This window comes from Larus michahellis, chromosome 2 (genome assembly GCF_964199755.1).
Source record: "Larus michahellis chromosome 2, bLarMic1.1, whole genome shotgun sequence".
NCBI classification, from domain to species: Eukaryota; Metazoa; Chordata; class Aves; order Charadriiformes; family Laridae; genus Larus; species Larus michahellis.
The window spans coordinates 34095035-34112129 of NC_133897.1; the positions used below are offsets into that span (position 1 = coordinate 34095035).

The following is a 17095-nucleotide window of genomic DNA, read 5'->3' on the forward strand; positions in this document are numbered from 1 at the left end:
TTTCTATATGTTATTCCAAATATTTGGGCATGCAATGCGTCAGTTCCAAAACTGAACAAAGGACATGATGACTCTCTGAAAGGATATCTACAGAATAAATAGACAAATACTAATATAATCATTAGCATAGCCATTTCTATGACATTTACATAGTGATTCTGATAAGCAAATACGAATGAAGTGTACAACATGTTGCATGTTACCAAGGGAGTATATTTGATAGCTCTCCACATCCGTGAAAATAGCAACTGTTAAATATTGTGTTTACACCTCCCATCTCTCTGTATACTAGAGTTGTTTAATTCCAGCCTTCAGCAACATCCCCACAAAGGTTCCAATGACTGTTCATCGGGTTGAGAGCAAAAGCAACAGGAACCAGATCAACACAAGTCAAATGACCCTAAACTGATCTGGGTGGTTACAGGGCCATCCTCCAGGCAGAGGGGACATTGTGGAGCCTGTGTCATCCTCATGGGACCTTACTAGACAAAGATGTCCCATGAACACTCATGTATATGGATAGGCTATAAGCCTGCAGAAATCTGACCTTTGCCATGAGGGGGGAACCTCTTTTCCTTTCCTTCAGGCTATGAACGCTTATTGCCACTGGCTCCTGGTAAACCCTCTGTGGCGCTGAACCTGCATGAAGTCAGCAATTCATATGAAAGCGAACCTCACATTCCTGTCAGCCTTAAGAAAGGAATACCTGTTGTGGGCTTAAATCGCAGCTTTGTTTTGCTTCCCAATTTTATTTTCCATTTTCATAATATAAATAAAGAGGTATCTTTCTTTTCTCCAACCTTAATATAATACCATTGGAAGATAATTGTGATTGAATTGGTTACTCTAAGATCAGATTTATTGGGCAGCAAAGCTGAATGAATCTCTCCTGACATCCTAATGTGTTTTTCAGTTCTAAGGGAACACCGAGTGTCACACGGGCATTGTAAATCATGAGTCTTGCTTGCTCAGTTTCTTGTTCGGTAATATATTTAACCTTTGCTTAATTTGTCCTGAAGTGGCATCTCCTTATTAATCTTTTAAAAATGAATTCAGAGAGACTACAGTAAAGAGGAAAATACTCTGTGCAACCCTTCTAACATCTAGAGTGATGGGATATATAGATAGATAGGTAGGGAAACACAGTCTTGCTGCGTGTATGTTTACAGTTAGGTACCAGAGTTAACATCCTAGCGCAGTGACTATGGTTACTCTGTAACTCTCTTGGCCATGTGGATTGTTCCTTTCCGTACAAGATGCAGCAGAACTTGTCAGCAGTAGGCTTCACACAGCTTAGCTGCATGGAGGATTGGGACCGTCCTAGGGGCTAGAGGCCAGGATGTGCAGCTCTTTGCACAGCTGCATTCAGATGCTCTGCGTTGACAGACTTTCAGAAGAGCAGAGCAAGGGGAGCTATTGCTTCATTGGACAGATAAATATACCATAAGGAGAAGCTACACATCTGTAGCTGAGAGTAGAATTTAGCCTAAACAGCGTAAGATCACATTTTAAAAATGCCCGCAACTTTCACCATGAATACCAGTCGTAACATGTGTTTCCTGCAAAGCACCCAAAAGCCCGAGCAGCATATGGCTCATTAACTTTCAATGAGACTAATGCGTCTAAATTACCCAGAGAGGTTTGAAAATTCCTCCCCATTACCGAACACTTCTGAAATTCGTACTGACTGGTGTGAGAGCTCTGACGGGAGCTGTGCGCTTTGGAAAACCTGATCATTTGATATGGGCAACTTTTGATTGCTGATATCCATAATTCTATGTCTGTCTATCCGGGAAAATATTATCTGCTTGACGAGGTTGCTGTAAAACTAGTAAAAACGTAGCAAACCCCATGGGTTTCATAGGATAGAAGTTCTTTTCAAAGAAAGTTTTTTTGGGTTTTTTTACCCTGTTGAAATAAATGCAGAAATTCTGGCAAGTGGCCATAACATTTGCATTTTCTTCAATCTGTAACATTTCATTTTCTGTGTGCAAGTGTTGATGCAAACCAGCAAAAGCCAGTAAATTCCAGTAAAGGTTAGGTCTCTAACCAAAGCTGCATGTTTTTTTAAAATGTTACGATAGATGGAATTTCTGCATTTTGCCTCATGTTTTGGCTTTTGTTGGAAGAAATTCCCGGGGACGTCAGCATAACAAGTATAAACAGTTTTTTCTTTCCCGAGTTTAGCATAATCATGGCAGAATGGGAATGTCCCTCAATATTTCTATATATTTTGGGTTTATGCCAGTTGAATCTTTCCTTGCTGATGGAGTTGCAAGCTTACAACTTGCGTTTTGCTTACGGATCTGAAGATCACTCACAATAGTACTATTTGAGAAGTTGTAGCTTGCTTTGCAAAAAATGAAGCATGCTTAATGGAAATACAGTTGTTGTTTTTTTAAATACTGAACAGTACAAGGTTCTTGCTTGGGGGGTGAAATTATGTCATTTCATACAGGAAAAAAAGAGGAGATGAAGGATTGTTTAATATAGTGATGAAAGAGAGGAAGAAGGCTGTGCTGCACAGTCATGAAGATCACTTTGTAAAAACCATATTAAGTTAACCTGATTAGGCAGTAGAATAACAGCATAGCTCTTGTGTAATGAGAGTGAAAGATTCCTGAATGAGAACGCGGCCGATGTAATTTTTTTTAAAAAGAAATTAATTACAATATTTCCTTTCCATTATTCTTTCTGCACTTAGTGACTCAGTAATTTACTGGAGCAGTTGAAACAGAGAAGAAAAACATTTCATGTGTGAAAGTTTTTCTCCCCTTCCCTTTCGTGCCACCAAATTCCATTTCTGTTTGCATTTTCTAGGAAAACGCTCTCCTGTGAAGTAACAGTGTATGAAAAAGCTGGATTTCTTTTGAACTTCATTTAAAAAAAAAAGGCTCACAAACCTTCTATTACCATGTCTGCTAAAATGAAGAAGTCAAGCTCAGTAGAGAGAAGCATTATTTTTCTCTGAGTTTATGAGCAAGCATTTTGTTTATCAAAGCAGAAAAACAAGGCAAACGTGATATGATTTTCCTCATTTTATCCCATTTTTCGGGGATGCTAAGCGTTCCTGCCTCACAGAGTCCTTGTTTCCTTGGCTAATGAACAGTCTTGATAAATTTGGACTAGGTGATTTAGCCCAAAGGAAATCACCAGTGCTTATTGCAGAGTGGGAAAAGAAAAAAAAAGAAAGAAAGAAAAAAAAAAAGAAAGAAGAAAAGAAATACCCTGATTGCCAGCCCTCCGTGTTCTTGACTTCTCTTCCCATTAATCACTATATTTTTTTTAGCCTTCCTAAATTCACTATCAATACATTAGTAGTAAGAGGTTTTAGAAAGAGAAAAAAATTTTAGTTGTAATTGAAGAGTGAATCTGAAGCGAACTGTTATTAACAGCTTCTTCCCGGTTCGTGTAATGAACAGGCCAAACCAGAATTCAGCTCCTGGGAGCCAGCGGCTCTAAGGAAATGTAATACCGTCGTAGCTACTGTGTGAGCAGCAGTCATCTCGGGTCCATCGGGGTTCTGCAGCCTCCTGAGCTAGGGGTGAGGAGGGATGCTCCGTCACTCGAATTTACTCAAGTTAAAGGGGAAATTTTTATGAGATAGCTTAAAACTAAATGAAAATGAATGCTAAGGCAGGCTTAATGACACCGTCAGAGAGTAAAGAACTTGTGTAGGTATGCCTTGGTATCATGAAAGCTGCCAAGGCCTGCACCAGGATTCAACAGGAGTCATCACCAGGATGATTCCCATAAAGACTACCATAGTCTTCCCATCACTGCAAGATTGTTCCTCTAATATACTCTATTTAACACTTACATTTCATTGCAGGAAGTGAAGGTGTTACGCGTGGGTGATTCTTGCTTAGTTTCAAGATGACCTGGATAAAGTTTTTTCACTGTATTTCTTCTGTTTTAGCAAAAACTACTTGTATATACATCGCTTTCTCTCTTACCAGTAATTACTCTGTTGTGCTAGATACTGAACCTTCTTGATGGCTAGACTAATTATACAATCTTGGTCTAACTACTATCTTAGTTCTCCTTTTACTGCCCAATGCCCCTAGCCAAAATTGAATTACAAAGTTCTGCTTCGTGTGGTTACATAAAGTTTTTATTACACAAACTGTGTATGTTTTAAGAAACGTTTTATAAATTAGCATTAACGAGGAGCTTGCGTAACTTTTTGATAAGGAGGTAATCAGATACCAGACACCTTTTGACTTTCAAACCTAAAGGAAACAGCTTGAATAAGGAGCAGGGAGCAGTCCTAAAATCTAAAGCATTTTAAGAACATAATGTCCATTGAAAATGAAGTTGAATGGTTTTCATGGGCATTTCAAAGTCTATTCCTTCTGGATAAATAAGTTACAAAATATTGCATATAAAATCTGAGACTCTTTGAAGTCATTAGAAACTGTCCTGTTTGATTTCAGTGGGACTAGGATTTTTCTTCCACTGTATCTAGGGCAGGGATAGTTGAAAACTTTTAGAAAAGTAAACAAGAACATCTAAAAGATGGCAAAAAGAGAGAAACAGAGAGAGAAGTGAAAAGTGGAAATCACATGGTATCAAATCACCCAAAATAGAAGACATTGGTTAGTAAAGATTACACTTCTCCAAACTCCTGCAAAACATAGTTTCACTGAAAAATCTGTTCAAACCCACAACTCTAATTAAGGGTTTTAGCTGCCAAATAACATGTTCTGGCTAAAGCCAAGTAAGCATTACAGAGCCATTCATGAACAACGGCAGAAGCTTTGTACTTTGCTTTTGATTTTCTCATGGGAAAGTAATATAAATGAGAATGATACCTCCCTGTTGGCTTTAACTGTTAGAAATGCAAAGCATGCTGAAATTGTACATAATTCTCTTCCAAAGGAAAGGAAATAGCATTTCAATGGTTTTCCTCAGTGTCTCGTTGAGTTATGGTGGTGCACAATTATTCCTGTTAAATTACTCTACCAGATGGAAGGTTACATTGTATATTTAGCTAATTAAGTTGTAGGGGACTGGAATTATATCCCAGAGCATAAAGTATCTAAAAGTAAACTTGTTTTAATTCAGTTTTGCTGTGAAGGTGCAGTGGCAATGTCTAATTAAGACTTTAAACAGGTGGGGGTTTTCTCTTCACTTTGCTTAACATGGAGAGATCCTTTCACAAAGTCAGCCTTGCCTACGGAAGTTAGACAGATTTTGAAAGCCCAAACAATTAGTGGGCCAATTTTATCTTCATTTGTCTTCAGTGGAGCTGAAGTTCCTTCCTACTCTAGAGCTGAATTTGGCCCATAGTTCTCATCTGCTAGGAAAGCAAGATATATTGCGTTTTGGTTGCTTTTGTTTTCCTGGCATCCTCTACTCCGTGTTGTCTTTGTACAACTCTAAAGAGTACGGTTCAGAAACCTAGACCTGCCCACCTCTCATCTACTGATGACATTGATGCCCAGTTAAACTGGGGGAAATGGTGATGGTGGTTCATCATGAATTTCTGAAGGCTGATGAAATACTAGATTATACTTTTTGCCTGCCATCAATGAGTTACCACTGCTGGATATTTTCCTAGATTGAAATCTGTGGGATTTAATCACCCTATTAACTAATTCCTTCTTGTGTGGGGCTTGGGGAACAACATTATCGTGATCATGATTATTCTATAAAAAATAAATCATTTATCTAGGGGTCAAATTGTGACCCCACAAAAGCCTCAGCTTCTGGGGCTAGGGGATTATCTCTGGCACTTCTTCACTGAAGAAAATAATAATTCTTGTGCAAAATTAGTGATTCAATGGATGTTGGAGGAGGATTTAGGCTGAAGAGTGGGATTTGCTATATTTGCAGAAAGTATAGTATTACATTCCCGTTATTTCTTCCCAGCTAGACTGGTGTATATGGTCAGAAGTGGGGGTGAGAATAACAAGTGGAGACCTAACCAGAAGGACTGCCAGTCATGCGTATCAAAATTTGGTTATTACCATTCAAATGAGGGATGTCCTCTGTTGAATGACCCGCTTCAACTTCTTCTCTCTCCTCTACACCTCCTGAGAACTCAGCTGCGATTTGGCTTCCGTAAGCGCAAAAAAATTACAGAATTTAAAGATGTGCAGGGAAGATGAGAATTAATTTTAAAATATCCTTGTTCTTTTATTCTGTGTTTTAAGACAGTAACATATTATTTGCTTTTTAATCCCCTATTTATTATTGCAAAAGAATATTAATTTGCATGGAAGAAGATTAAGATGGACCTGACATAGCAATAATATGCCATGGTTTCAGCAGACTTGACGTGTAATGAGGACTCAAGAAGCCCAGGGAAACCATGGCCTCATTGAAACCGCTATAGAGCCCAGTTGGTCCAAATGCAAGGAGACGCTGTTTCTGTGCTAAGGAATGGAAATTATTAAGAATTCTATCAAGAGACCTGTGCTTTTGCCTCACAGTATACATGCAGAACAGATATCAACAGAACATATATCACATTGATCGGCCTTTCCTGAAAAATACAAAGATCTCTAATTATGGCTAAATGCAAGCAGTGCACTAAGTAATTCCTACACCTAACTCAATAAATCATTCCTAGGAAGATAATACTTGTTTGTGTGGATAATAAAACAGAAATTTTAGGTTTCATACAGACCGCAGTGAATAACAAGGAAAAGTTAGATATTTAAAACAGCTTCAGGGAATATTTCATTTTTTAGCCATCTTTAGGAAATCAATGAGAAATTGCTAATCTTGTTAATTTGGCTTCCTTAGCCTGAAGAGAGCTGAAGGGCTGAGAGATCCCCTCTAATCTAATTAGCTCTTTTACCATGTGTTTCACTAAACCTGTTTTTTTATTTAGGGAATGGATATTTACCTTAGTCTAAATAAATAAAGCATTCTACCTTTTACAAAAGTAAAATAAAGCAAAGGACTAAAGGGTTTCACATATGACCAGCACTCACCCTGAAGCGAATGGTTGTACAGGAAACAGTTTCGGTATACGCTGAAAACACATTAGGTGATGCAAGCCAGAAAAACAAAGTGTCTCCATCCTGTACCGCTGTATCTGGTGCTCCCGCCTCGTTGGGACCACCCAGCGGTCAGGTCCATGTAGTTCTTGGAAGAGCTTTAGAGGGCATGTGGAAATAGCTTTCAGTCTCGTGAAACTAATTTAAAACTCTTTCAGAAATGGTATTTTAAATTACCAGAATTTAGAAGTCATTGCACCTACAGAATTGTACTACATGCTGGTGTCTCCTAGTCTGTCAGCCAGTGGGAAGGATGTCCCACATGTTCAGTGTCCGGTGTTGTATAGGGACGTGGCCTTCTACAGCAAATGTCAGTCAGTCATGTATGAAAAAAAAAAAGCCACTGCTCATCTTGCCTGTGCCTCACATGTTCAGCTATGTGGAGGTGGATGAAAGAGTCTGTGGCTGCCTACAGGAAGCCAGAGCAGAAGTCAGAAACTCCATGCAGAGCAGAGCCTATTTACATGTCTGCAAGAACCACGTGTGGCAGAGGAAAGGCTGTGAGACCACCAGGTCTCTCAGAAGGACAAACTCATTCACAGCTCTCCACAAAGTGGCTCAGGAAGCTGGAAGCAGTTTTGGTCCCTGACCTGTGTTCTCTTCCTCTCTAGTCTTCTGTCTGACTTTGGGTGCATTCATAGTTTTGGAGAGGAAGCCCAGATTATCTTCTCATTTATCCTTTCTGATAGGGTGCATAGAGGTGCCTTTCATTCTGCCTGCATCACTGAGGGGGAAACTGGGAAGTTTCTCCCTAGCCCACTACCCTCAGGCTGGCTTCTTAGGAACCTTAGATACGTCTCTTTTGGCTATATTTGTTGGAGCAGTAGTAAGGTGGGACTTGACTTTCTCCTTGATCTCCCAGTCCTGGCATGGCACAGACAGGCAGGCTGCTTTGTTACTTATGTCTATTACCACGGTGACTGGGAGCCCACGGCTTGGACCAGGAACCTGTTGTGCTATGCAATGAACCCAACGAAATGAGGATCTCTTCACAGTGTGTTTTCTCCCATTCTGCTCCTCCCGCTTCAATCACCAAAAAGATCTCAAAGTTATCTCACGATCCACATTCAGTATCTTCTTGAAAATTCTCAATTGCCACAGTACTAGAAAGAAACTTGACAAAGAGTAAGCCATTCGTATGCTGACAATGCCACTGTCATGCTAATGAGTACCATCTCGTTACTTTCTCTTGTACCTCTGATGATCTATACCTATACATCATCCTCTTGTCTTATAACTTTGCCTGTAAGCTATCTCAGGCACGGACTGTCATGGTTGTGTCTTGTAAAGCATATAGTGCTTATCTGTGCATGGATGTCTAGTACAGTAGTATAAAAAATAAAAACCTATGTGGTGTGAAAAAAGAAAAAAGGTTCCTTGGCCATGTATTCTTTTATTGATGCTTGTTAGATATAAGGCAGGAAAAAAACAATAACTCTTGCATGGAGTACAGCATAGAATATATTCAAATTATATATATGACCCTTCACAGCTTAAAAAAAAAAAAAGTCAGCTAACGAAATAGAGAATACCAGTGAAGATTTACTTCAAGATCACAAAGTCTTTGTTTTTAGCTGTTTCTGTTGACTCAAATCCTTTAGAGAAGTCCAGGTTATTGTTCCAAAACAATCTTAGTGATAACAGCTGATGCCTGGGCAATAGGAACAATTCATCTTTCTCAAGTAAGATGTGAATTTTGCTGCTGTTCCTCGTGCTGTTGTTGGAATCTTTGTAGCCAAATTTAGCATCATTTACCTCCACTGCCCCACAGCTTTTCTCAGCCAGCCTGCCAGCGAGGAAAAGGAAATGCTTTCACTTTAGAGCCTTTCGAAGTCTGGACAAAAGCTCACTTTCTGTTCTTCAGGTTTCCTATATATGGCTTTAGCCTCGAGATGAGGACCTGCTCGCTATGCACCATCTCCCATCCCCCATTTCCTGCCTGGGTTCATTAAATGCTGATTTGAAGTTGGCACACGCTCTTCTGATACAAAAGTAGTACTGTGTTCCAGGAACCATCAGAAAGTAGTGCGTTATTATCTTTTACATTCCCTTCATATATATGTCCTCTCCCCGTGCGTAGAAAGGATTTTTATCCCTTCTTCTTAAATATCTCTGTGTGTTTAATAAAAAGAAACAGTGAAGCAAAGCCCTGTCAAAAACCTCTCAGCTCATTTGGGAGCAATCTGGCCCCAGGCTATATTCTTTAATGCTAGTATCTGCAAATTGCTAATATTAAGCAAAGTGGAGTATAGAACATAATGAATTCACCAAATCGTTTTCCTATCTCTCATGCTTGTGTTTCAGTATCATGTTTCTCAGGAGAGAATAGTTTTCTTTTACCGGAGCAATGAAGGTTGTTGTGGTGAAATTGATGTGTATATAGAAGCCTGTATAATTTCCATTTTTAACAGTACCGTTGTTTACTTCTTTTCTGCTATATGAAGTCACCATAAAAGGTGAGAAGAATCATTGAGATGCTCTCTTTCTTCTTCACCTAGAACAAAGTTCTCAGTTCTGTAGAGATAATTACAAGCCATGCCAAGGAATTAGGTAACCAATCCTTGGGTTGCCTGTGATATCTTCTGTTCTTTAAACTAATACTTTCTGTATCTTTCATACCTGTTTCCCACTTACAGTCATTTAAAGAGTAATACCAGCATTAAAAAGAGAATAAGCCAGGTAATAGCAATGAGACTGAACAAGCCGTAGTGCTGTAACATCTCATTATTCCAAATTATGCTGCAGTTACATAAACAAAGTCATTTTCAGGCTAGGCTTTCTCAAATCCACTCAAGTGAATTGCTCAATTTGGTATCAACTGATTCCCATCAAGATTAATGACGTGGGCTTTGATGGCCTTCAGAGAAAATAGCTGTGTCTTTTTGTTTGCTTTGCAACAAAACACTCTTGAATAATATATTTTCCCTTTCTCCAAGTGGGAACTGATTATTACTCATTCCAAAGTGATAGACGCAGTAGAAGTGCAAAGATTTGTGGAGCAAAGAGGCTAGGCTAATAGTGACCAATTCGACCAATAACAGATGTATACTGGTTCTTAGCAGGATCGTAGATGAATAGCCCAACCTACCAGCCTGCTGCCATGAAAACGTGCAGTCCTGTTTCCCTCATCTGCCACACTCCTGGCCACGTGCTCTTGTTTTTCTCTTGTCTCTGGCTTTCCGGCTCCTTGGTCAGATGATTCAGCCCAGTACGGTTGCAGGCATCTAACCTGGCAAAGCCCACCTCATTCAGTACCTCCAGCGCTTTAGAGAGACCCTGTTTCCTTAGGAAGGAGAGATACAGGACGTATCCTGTATGGGGTAGAATTAATCTAGTGTGGAGTCCTGGACCCCGGTGGGATGCTCGGTGTACAGAAAGTTAGCCACATGCATTAATTATCTTGCTGAGTCAGTGTCTTGGTTTATGGTTGAATCCCCGCATAAAGTAATAGACTGCATGAAGGTCTTTTCGCTTGTTTTGTGGTATTAATGAAGCAAAAAAAGGTTAATTCTTAGGGGCTTGTATCTGCATGAGGAAGCTACTCTGCAGCAAGCTGGTGAGTAAACCTTTAGCCTCAGATGTTATTTGGCACTGGCTCCCCATGTGACACTTCTTTTCCACATGGAGAATGCCTTTCAGTGATGAACATAGTCGGCTTCAGCAGCGGATTAATTAAGCTGAGCAAAGGTACTAATAATGTGCAGTAGAAATACTCATGGGGTGGATAATGCGAAACAGTTATTTTGGGCGTTATCCCTCTATAGACCACTTCTAAGAAGCACTAAAGTATTGAACCAAATACTCATTTGAAACATAAGGCAGATGAATAATTCTTCACCATTTGCCACTAAGGCTTTCAAGTGCCTTGCAAATCCTAGGGGAACAATTTAATTTAAAGAAAAATAAAAGTTTGAAAAATTTATTTTCACTTTTTTATCACTTGTTTGCATTTCAGAGTTTAAAGGACTAAAATAATTTCTAGATAATCTCATGTATGTGCTTTGGGGCAGTCTGCATATATGTATATACATTTATAACTTTAATCCGCAGCTCTATCCTTGAAGCTGAAAATACTTAATTTTACCTTTTTAACTATCAGAAGAGAGTTGACAATTATAGATGTGTTATTACTGCTTTCCTGTAGGAGTGCACTGAGGCACATAGGATTGCTGTTGTGATCCATACCCGTTGCAGTGAAAAATAATTCAGCTACAAGGCAGGGTGGTACGGTGACCTCTACAGTCACGCACCAAGTCAATGCCTCAGCCACAGATGAGTATCAGAAAACCACTTAGCAGTTTTGCATTTTTCCCATTGGAGCAGACGTGTTCAAATTGATTAAATTTATATATTTAGTGCACTGAAACCTGAATTCTAGTTGCCAGCCGTCAAGTCCTAGCTGCTACCATGTTAGGAGCTGGCAGTGTCTCATGGGAGGCATTCAAGAAAGCCAGTATTTGAAGCAAACACTCTTCAAACCTTGGCTTTGTTTTTTTATTGGGAGGTTTATTTTATTATTGAAAAACCACTCTTCTCCATGCCTTTTCATTTTAAAATTGATTATTTCCATTTAAAAATGATCTTCATCTTTCACGCAAGGGCTATCTTCTCAGATGGCTCATAAATTCAGACATTGACATCAAAGTCTGCTTTCTCTGCTTACATGATTGATTCAGACGCAGAATATGGTGGGATTGTGGTAAAAACAGAAAGGCGATCACTGTGACTGAGCATGAAACAGTCATATAGAAGTGGAGCATTTCTCCAGTGAGTGTTGCAGAGGATTTATATCACATTAGTCTGTCACGGGTATAGAAATATTCTCCTAAATGTTAAGAGTACAGGATAGTGTAAATCAAAATAACCAAGTGCAAAAGGAGTGAGCACCTTTTTTTCCAAATGTCATCATACCTGGTGAGATCTGTGGTGAAAACATGTAGTGTAATCTTAGCCCATTGTTATATTTTACATTTTCAGTTTCGTAGCAAATGGTATCTTAGAGAGCAAACAAGTCATCTCTACTCCATCACTAGGCCTTAATAATAATTGATAATAAGAACTGATAATAAGGAAATTTCTTGTTAATATTGTTATTATTAAAGATTTTCCAGTGTTGCCCTTGACTGTGTATCTTGGCCCGAAATGCGCTCAAGGCACAGGCCACTTGGAAGGAGGCGCTTGCCAAGAGCGATGTAGTAGGTGACAAAGGCGGGGACGCGACTGCGGGCACTGCAGGTTACAGCAGTGCTTCAGCGGGGGTGCAGCCCCTTTGCTCTCAAGTGAGCACTTCTAATGTCCCTGTCCCTGAGGAAACGAGTGGGAGAGCAGGACACAGATGTGCGATGTTACATGCTGGGCAGGGACTGGAATTAGAAGTGTAGGAATGAATTCCTGCCCCAGAGTGACAAATGGTATAATGCTGAATTGAATGAAGATTTCATTTATTTTGTTTTTCTTCTGACTCTTGCTCCTTCTTTGGGACTGGACTTAGGTCTGTGCATAGGAGAGAGAACTGATCCCGGTGTCCAGCTCTCTATTTTGAGATATTGCTTAGCCAAGCCTTGGTTCCAGAAAGGGAAATATAAACAAATACTATTCCACAATTATCTTTCGCTAGCCCTTAGCAGTCTGTTTGATAGAGGGTTTACTTAGAAGAACAGATAAACGAGTACATGAAACATTTTATCATGCTAAAAATATCAGAAAATAAAAAACACAGCAGAGCTTCATGTCTGGCCTTCGTATGAAAAGACTGTGTCCATTTAGGAAACAAAGGTGGAACTTGCCCAAGGTGCATTAAATATAATCCTAGGTTTTCTGGGAATCAATCGTACTTCTTCATTTTCAGAGCATATATTTTTCTGTGTAAATGTTCTTAGGACACTGTCATAAATCTGGTTGTTTGGTGTGTTACTCAGAAAACACTGAAATTCTGGGCCTAAAATTGCTGACCAAGAAATGTTCTGCCAGCAAGGCTTCTCGTAATTTATATTTCTAAGAGAAATCAAAAGGCACCAGTGGAGGTTTCTCTCTATTTCTGTCATCAGACCATAATCCGATTATAAGGTTCCAAGTTCCAAGCAGTATTTCCATCCAACTTTTCACCTACAAGATAGATAAAAATTATGTAGAATAAAAGTTGCATTCATGTCTAATTAGTACTTATGACATTAACAAAAATTAATGGGTACCTTCAGAGTTGAAATAGGATGAGAAAAATCCTGGGATCCGAAGCTTTTCAGCTCTCTACCACTCTTCCCTAGCCTCCAGTCTGAATCGGAGTTGTATGAGGAACAGCAGGAAGGCTGGGGAGGATGGACAGTAAAATCTCGGCCTCCAAGCCCCCCTTGGATGAGATGGTGGGACCTCAGTGGTGTCTGACAAAAAGCAGTAGTTTGATTTGTAATAATTTATTTTCTTCTCTTCATTTCCAGCTTCAGAGCCCAATTTGAAGGTACGTTCACGGTTAAAACAAAAGGTGACAGAAAGGAGGAGCAGTCCTTTACTCAGGAGGAAGGATGGAAATGTTGTCAGTTCATTCAAGAAGCGACTTTTTGAGGTGACAGGTAATTAAGAATGGAGAAATTTTTTATCAGCTGTGACTGCTCACAGAATTGTAGTGGTGTTTTGGAATTGAAACTGTTTGCTAAACAACAGGTTGTATTTTTTTTTCTGCTGCTGAAAAGAAAACCATGTTAAATAAATGGTTGTGTATAAATAGCTTGTAATCTACATCTTTCTACCACTTACTAAAAAGTCATTGTCAATTTGAAAGCCTTACTTTCAAACCAGCTTGGGAACCAGTACAACAGCAAGTACAAGAACAAATGTTAGACTTTTGGTGGCAAGGGACATCAAAGGACATCTTCCCTTAATTTGTGTCTTCTGTACGTGGACAACATTTTGGGTCTTGCATCTCCCACTTCCCATCTCCCATGGAAAATACAGATGCTAGTAACAGGTGCATAAACACCTATCTGGTATTACTTAGGGTAATCAAGGACATTTTGGAGTCTTGTGTTTGGCCCTATCCCTCTGGTTTCTCTTGTTTGAAAATGTCAAGATTAGTTGGTTTTGATGCAAGGGCTCACTAAAATTTGTCATCAAATAGTATTTATTTTCAATATTTTTCCTGCCCTTGAACTTAAAAAGTGACAGGGTGAATGAACCACGGGTGCTAAGGCTTTCTTTCATATGTTTGCTGTTGCAGAGTGGTAAATTCTGTTACTTATATTATTTTGTTCCCAAACAGCGTAAAGTCCTCTCATTTTTAGTCCTTAGGATTAATATGCTGCCAAGGCCCTATCGGTCGTTTTGAAGGAAAAGAGCATTTAGAGTATTTGTCCTCATTCTGACATTTCTTGCTTTGACTTTGCATCAATATTTGGTAGCTTCATGGCTTGTTCGAATGATGTTACAATCAGGCCATGTGTTTATGCAACCAGCTGCTACTGGTCTGTCAGACATGGAGCTGAATTCACTTGGTATATCAGAATTATATCACACCAAGATGGAAATATAAAATTCAGGTCTCCATGCATGCAATTCTTGTGACAACTTTTCACAGTATGTCATGTGTAAAACAGGGACATGGATGTGAATGTATGTATGAAAGTACCTAAATAAGGTAATTTCCCTATAAATTATTTCCAGATTAGAATTTTTCACAGCTAAATTATTATTTTAATTTGTCAAAGCTCTTATGAGATTCTTGATCTCTGCTTCCATAGCCTTAGGTGATTTCTTTATATATTGTACGCTCACAAGTAGCTTATAAAGCAGACTGCTTATCCCAGGAATTTTTTTTTTCTGCAGCGATTTAATGAGCAGAACCCTGAAAATAAATGTGTTCTCTTCCTAGCTCTAACAATAATTTGGAGCCTTACAGATTCCCATTATAATTATTAATATAGGCTATATGACATATTGCACCTTTCATGATCTGATCTTCCCTGATCAAACATTTGTCTGACACCTTTTTCTACTTTTTTTTATCCTTTTAACTGACAATAGCCCTTTCTTTAAATGTCTATTTATACAGAAAGTGCTGTTGTAATTTTTTAAAAAGTGAGAAAAAAGAATAAGTTTGTGTTTCTGCTCTTCTATGAAAACTAGTGAGACTACTATGCAAGAACTTCACCTGGCCAGTTAGCATAGCTGGGTATGGATTCACTTCAGTAAATCGAGGTCAACTCTGGTCAGAAAGAGCAACAGGTCCAAGAAACAGCTAGGAAATTTCCCAGTAACTTCGGTCAAAGTGAGGATATATTTTTTGCATGTGAAGTGAGGCAGAAAGAGCAAAGAAGCAAAGTGGCTATAGAATATTTACTGCCACATTTAGATATTATTTTAACTTCTTGAGTACTTTAATTTGAAAGCTATCCCATGAAATAGGCTTACCTCTACTAATGCTGTCCTCTTCCGTCTTTAACCTTGTTAACTGTTTCCATTACATAAATTTAATTTATATCAGTGTAGGATTAGAATAACTCAATACAACAACACACAATGAGATCATCCTCTTTCCCCTTTATCTTAGACAGAGCTTGGGAAACTTTAAATCAAGATAACATACAGCCTTTCAAATGCTGTTTTGGGATTTTTGGATGCTGTAAATATTTCTTCGTATTTGTGCCAAAGATGTAGTGAAAGCGGTGTGTATTTTGCCATTGTTACTTGCGTATGTAATGATTAGTCTGCAATGGACTCAACCCCTTTCTCAACAGAAGGGGGATGGCAGTAGGCCTCAAGAATTGACGACATGTTATCATGACCTTTGCAAGCCTCCTATCTCTGTCATTTTGATCTCTTACAGAGGCAGGACTCTTTGCAATTAAGAAGAAAAGACTTTCTTTCCTTTTTACTCATTACGAGTTGTATGTCTGTATCTCTGCCTGATACTGAGGATCATAGCATCTTTGTGGAAAAAATAAATAGTAAATTCTTCCTTTGTGAAGCAGGCACATCAGAAGGGGAAAGACAAAGAGTATCTTTCCTCATTAGCACCGCAAAAGGAAAACCAAAAGGAAGGGAGGGTGAATTAAAAATCTTTGATGTAAGTAAATAGCTCATTCATAACCAATAGATACTTTTCAACAGCAAAAACCACCTGCGCCATAAGGAGTATACAATTAATCAAGATCATGTGTTCCTTTGCAGTGTGAAATTCATGTATGCTTTATCTGTTTTTCAGAATCCTCGGTCAGTAGCAGCTCCCCTGGATCAGGTCCCAGTTCCCCAAGCAATGGTCCAACCAGCAGTATAACAGACAACGAAACCTCAGTTTTGCCATCTAACATTCAAGCTGAGGTAAGACGCTTTCTCCTCATTGCATAGATAATTGCTCAGATTTCTAGACTGGAGCAATTTGAAACTTCAATTTGATCATACTCACAGGCAGAGTAATCGCAGAATATGTAATTATCAGGGATTCCAGGACATTGCAGGCTGACATCAGATGTGTAAGATACATCTTCATATATGAGGAGCATATTCAGGAAACTCTTTGGTAACAAAAGTCTGAACAAAAGCAGCAGTGATGCTGCTGGAAGAGTGTGAGGGAGCTATAGAAGGAACTTGGAAGCATCTGTGTTGCAGAACATTACCTCCTGGGATAACCTGAAGAGGTGCACAGTGTTGAATGCTGATGAAGAACTTTCGCATGCAAAAGAGTGATTTAGGCATTGGTGATCCTAACACGTATGAGTTAAGGTGGTCACAGGTTCAGATGGCTGCTGAAGTAGATTTTTTTAATTACAGTATCGAAGTTAGGTGACTAAATCCTTTTTCACACCTGCGTTTTGTTTTACTGTACCTCAGTTTCCTTATCAGGGCAGTACTTCAACATAACCGAGATGCCAGGAGTCTGGGATACTTGTTTTGTAAAGGGAGATTGTACACAGAAGGAATCTTATCTACTTCTTACTCTGTTTCATACATACGTGCCTATAACAACAGGAATGCAGATGGCAAATCAGTTGTGATAAACCTCATTTAGCATAGACGACATGCCTAAGTCATGCTTTCCATGGCGATATTGTAAAGGGACAATAAACTAATGCAACTAAGAGAGAAGCAAGTTCCAC

General features: G+C 39.1%; 1 protein-coding gene across 9 annotated transcripts in view; it reads left to right on the forward strand.

Annotated features, from left to right (window-relative positions):
* HDAC9 (histone deacetylase 9) overlaps positions 1–17095 on the forward strand; it is a 487500-nt gene that overhangs the window by 258635 nt on the left and 211770 nt on the right. For all 9 annotated transcript variants that reach the window (XM_074574812.1, XM_074574814.1, XM_074574815.1 and 6 more), the window contains 2 exons: positions 13445–13576; positions 16204–16319. In XM_074574812.1, the coding sequence (XP_074430913.1) occupies positions 13445–13576; positions 16204–16319 (248 nt within the window). The remainder of the gene's footprint in view (positions 1–13444; positions 13577–16203; positions 16320–17095) is intronic.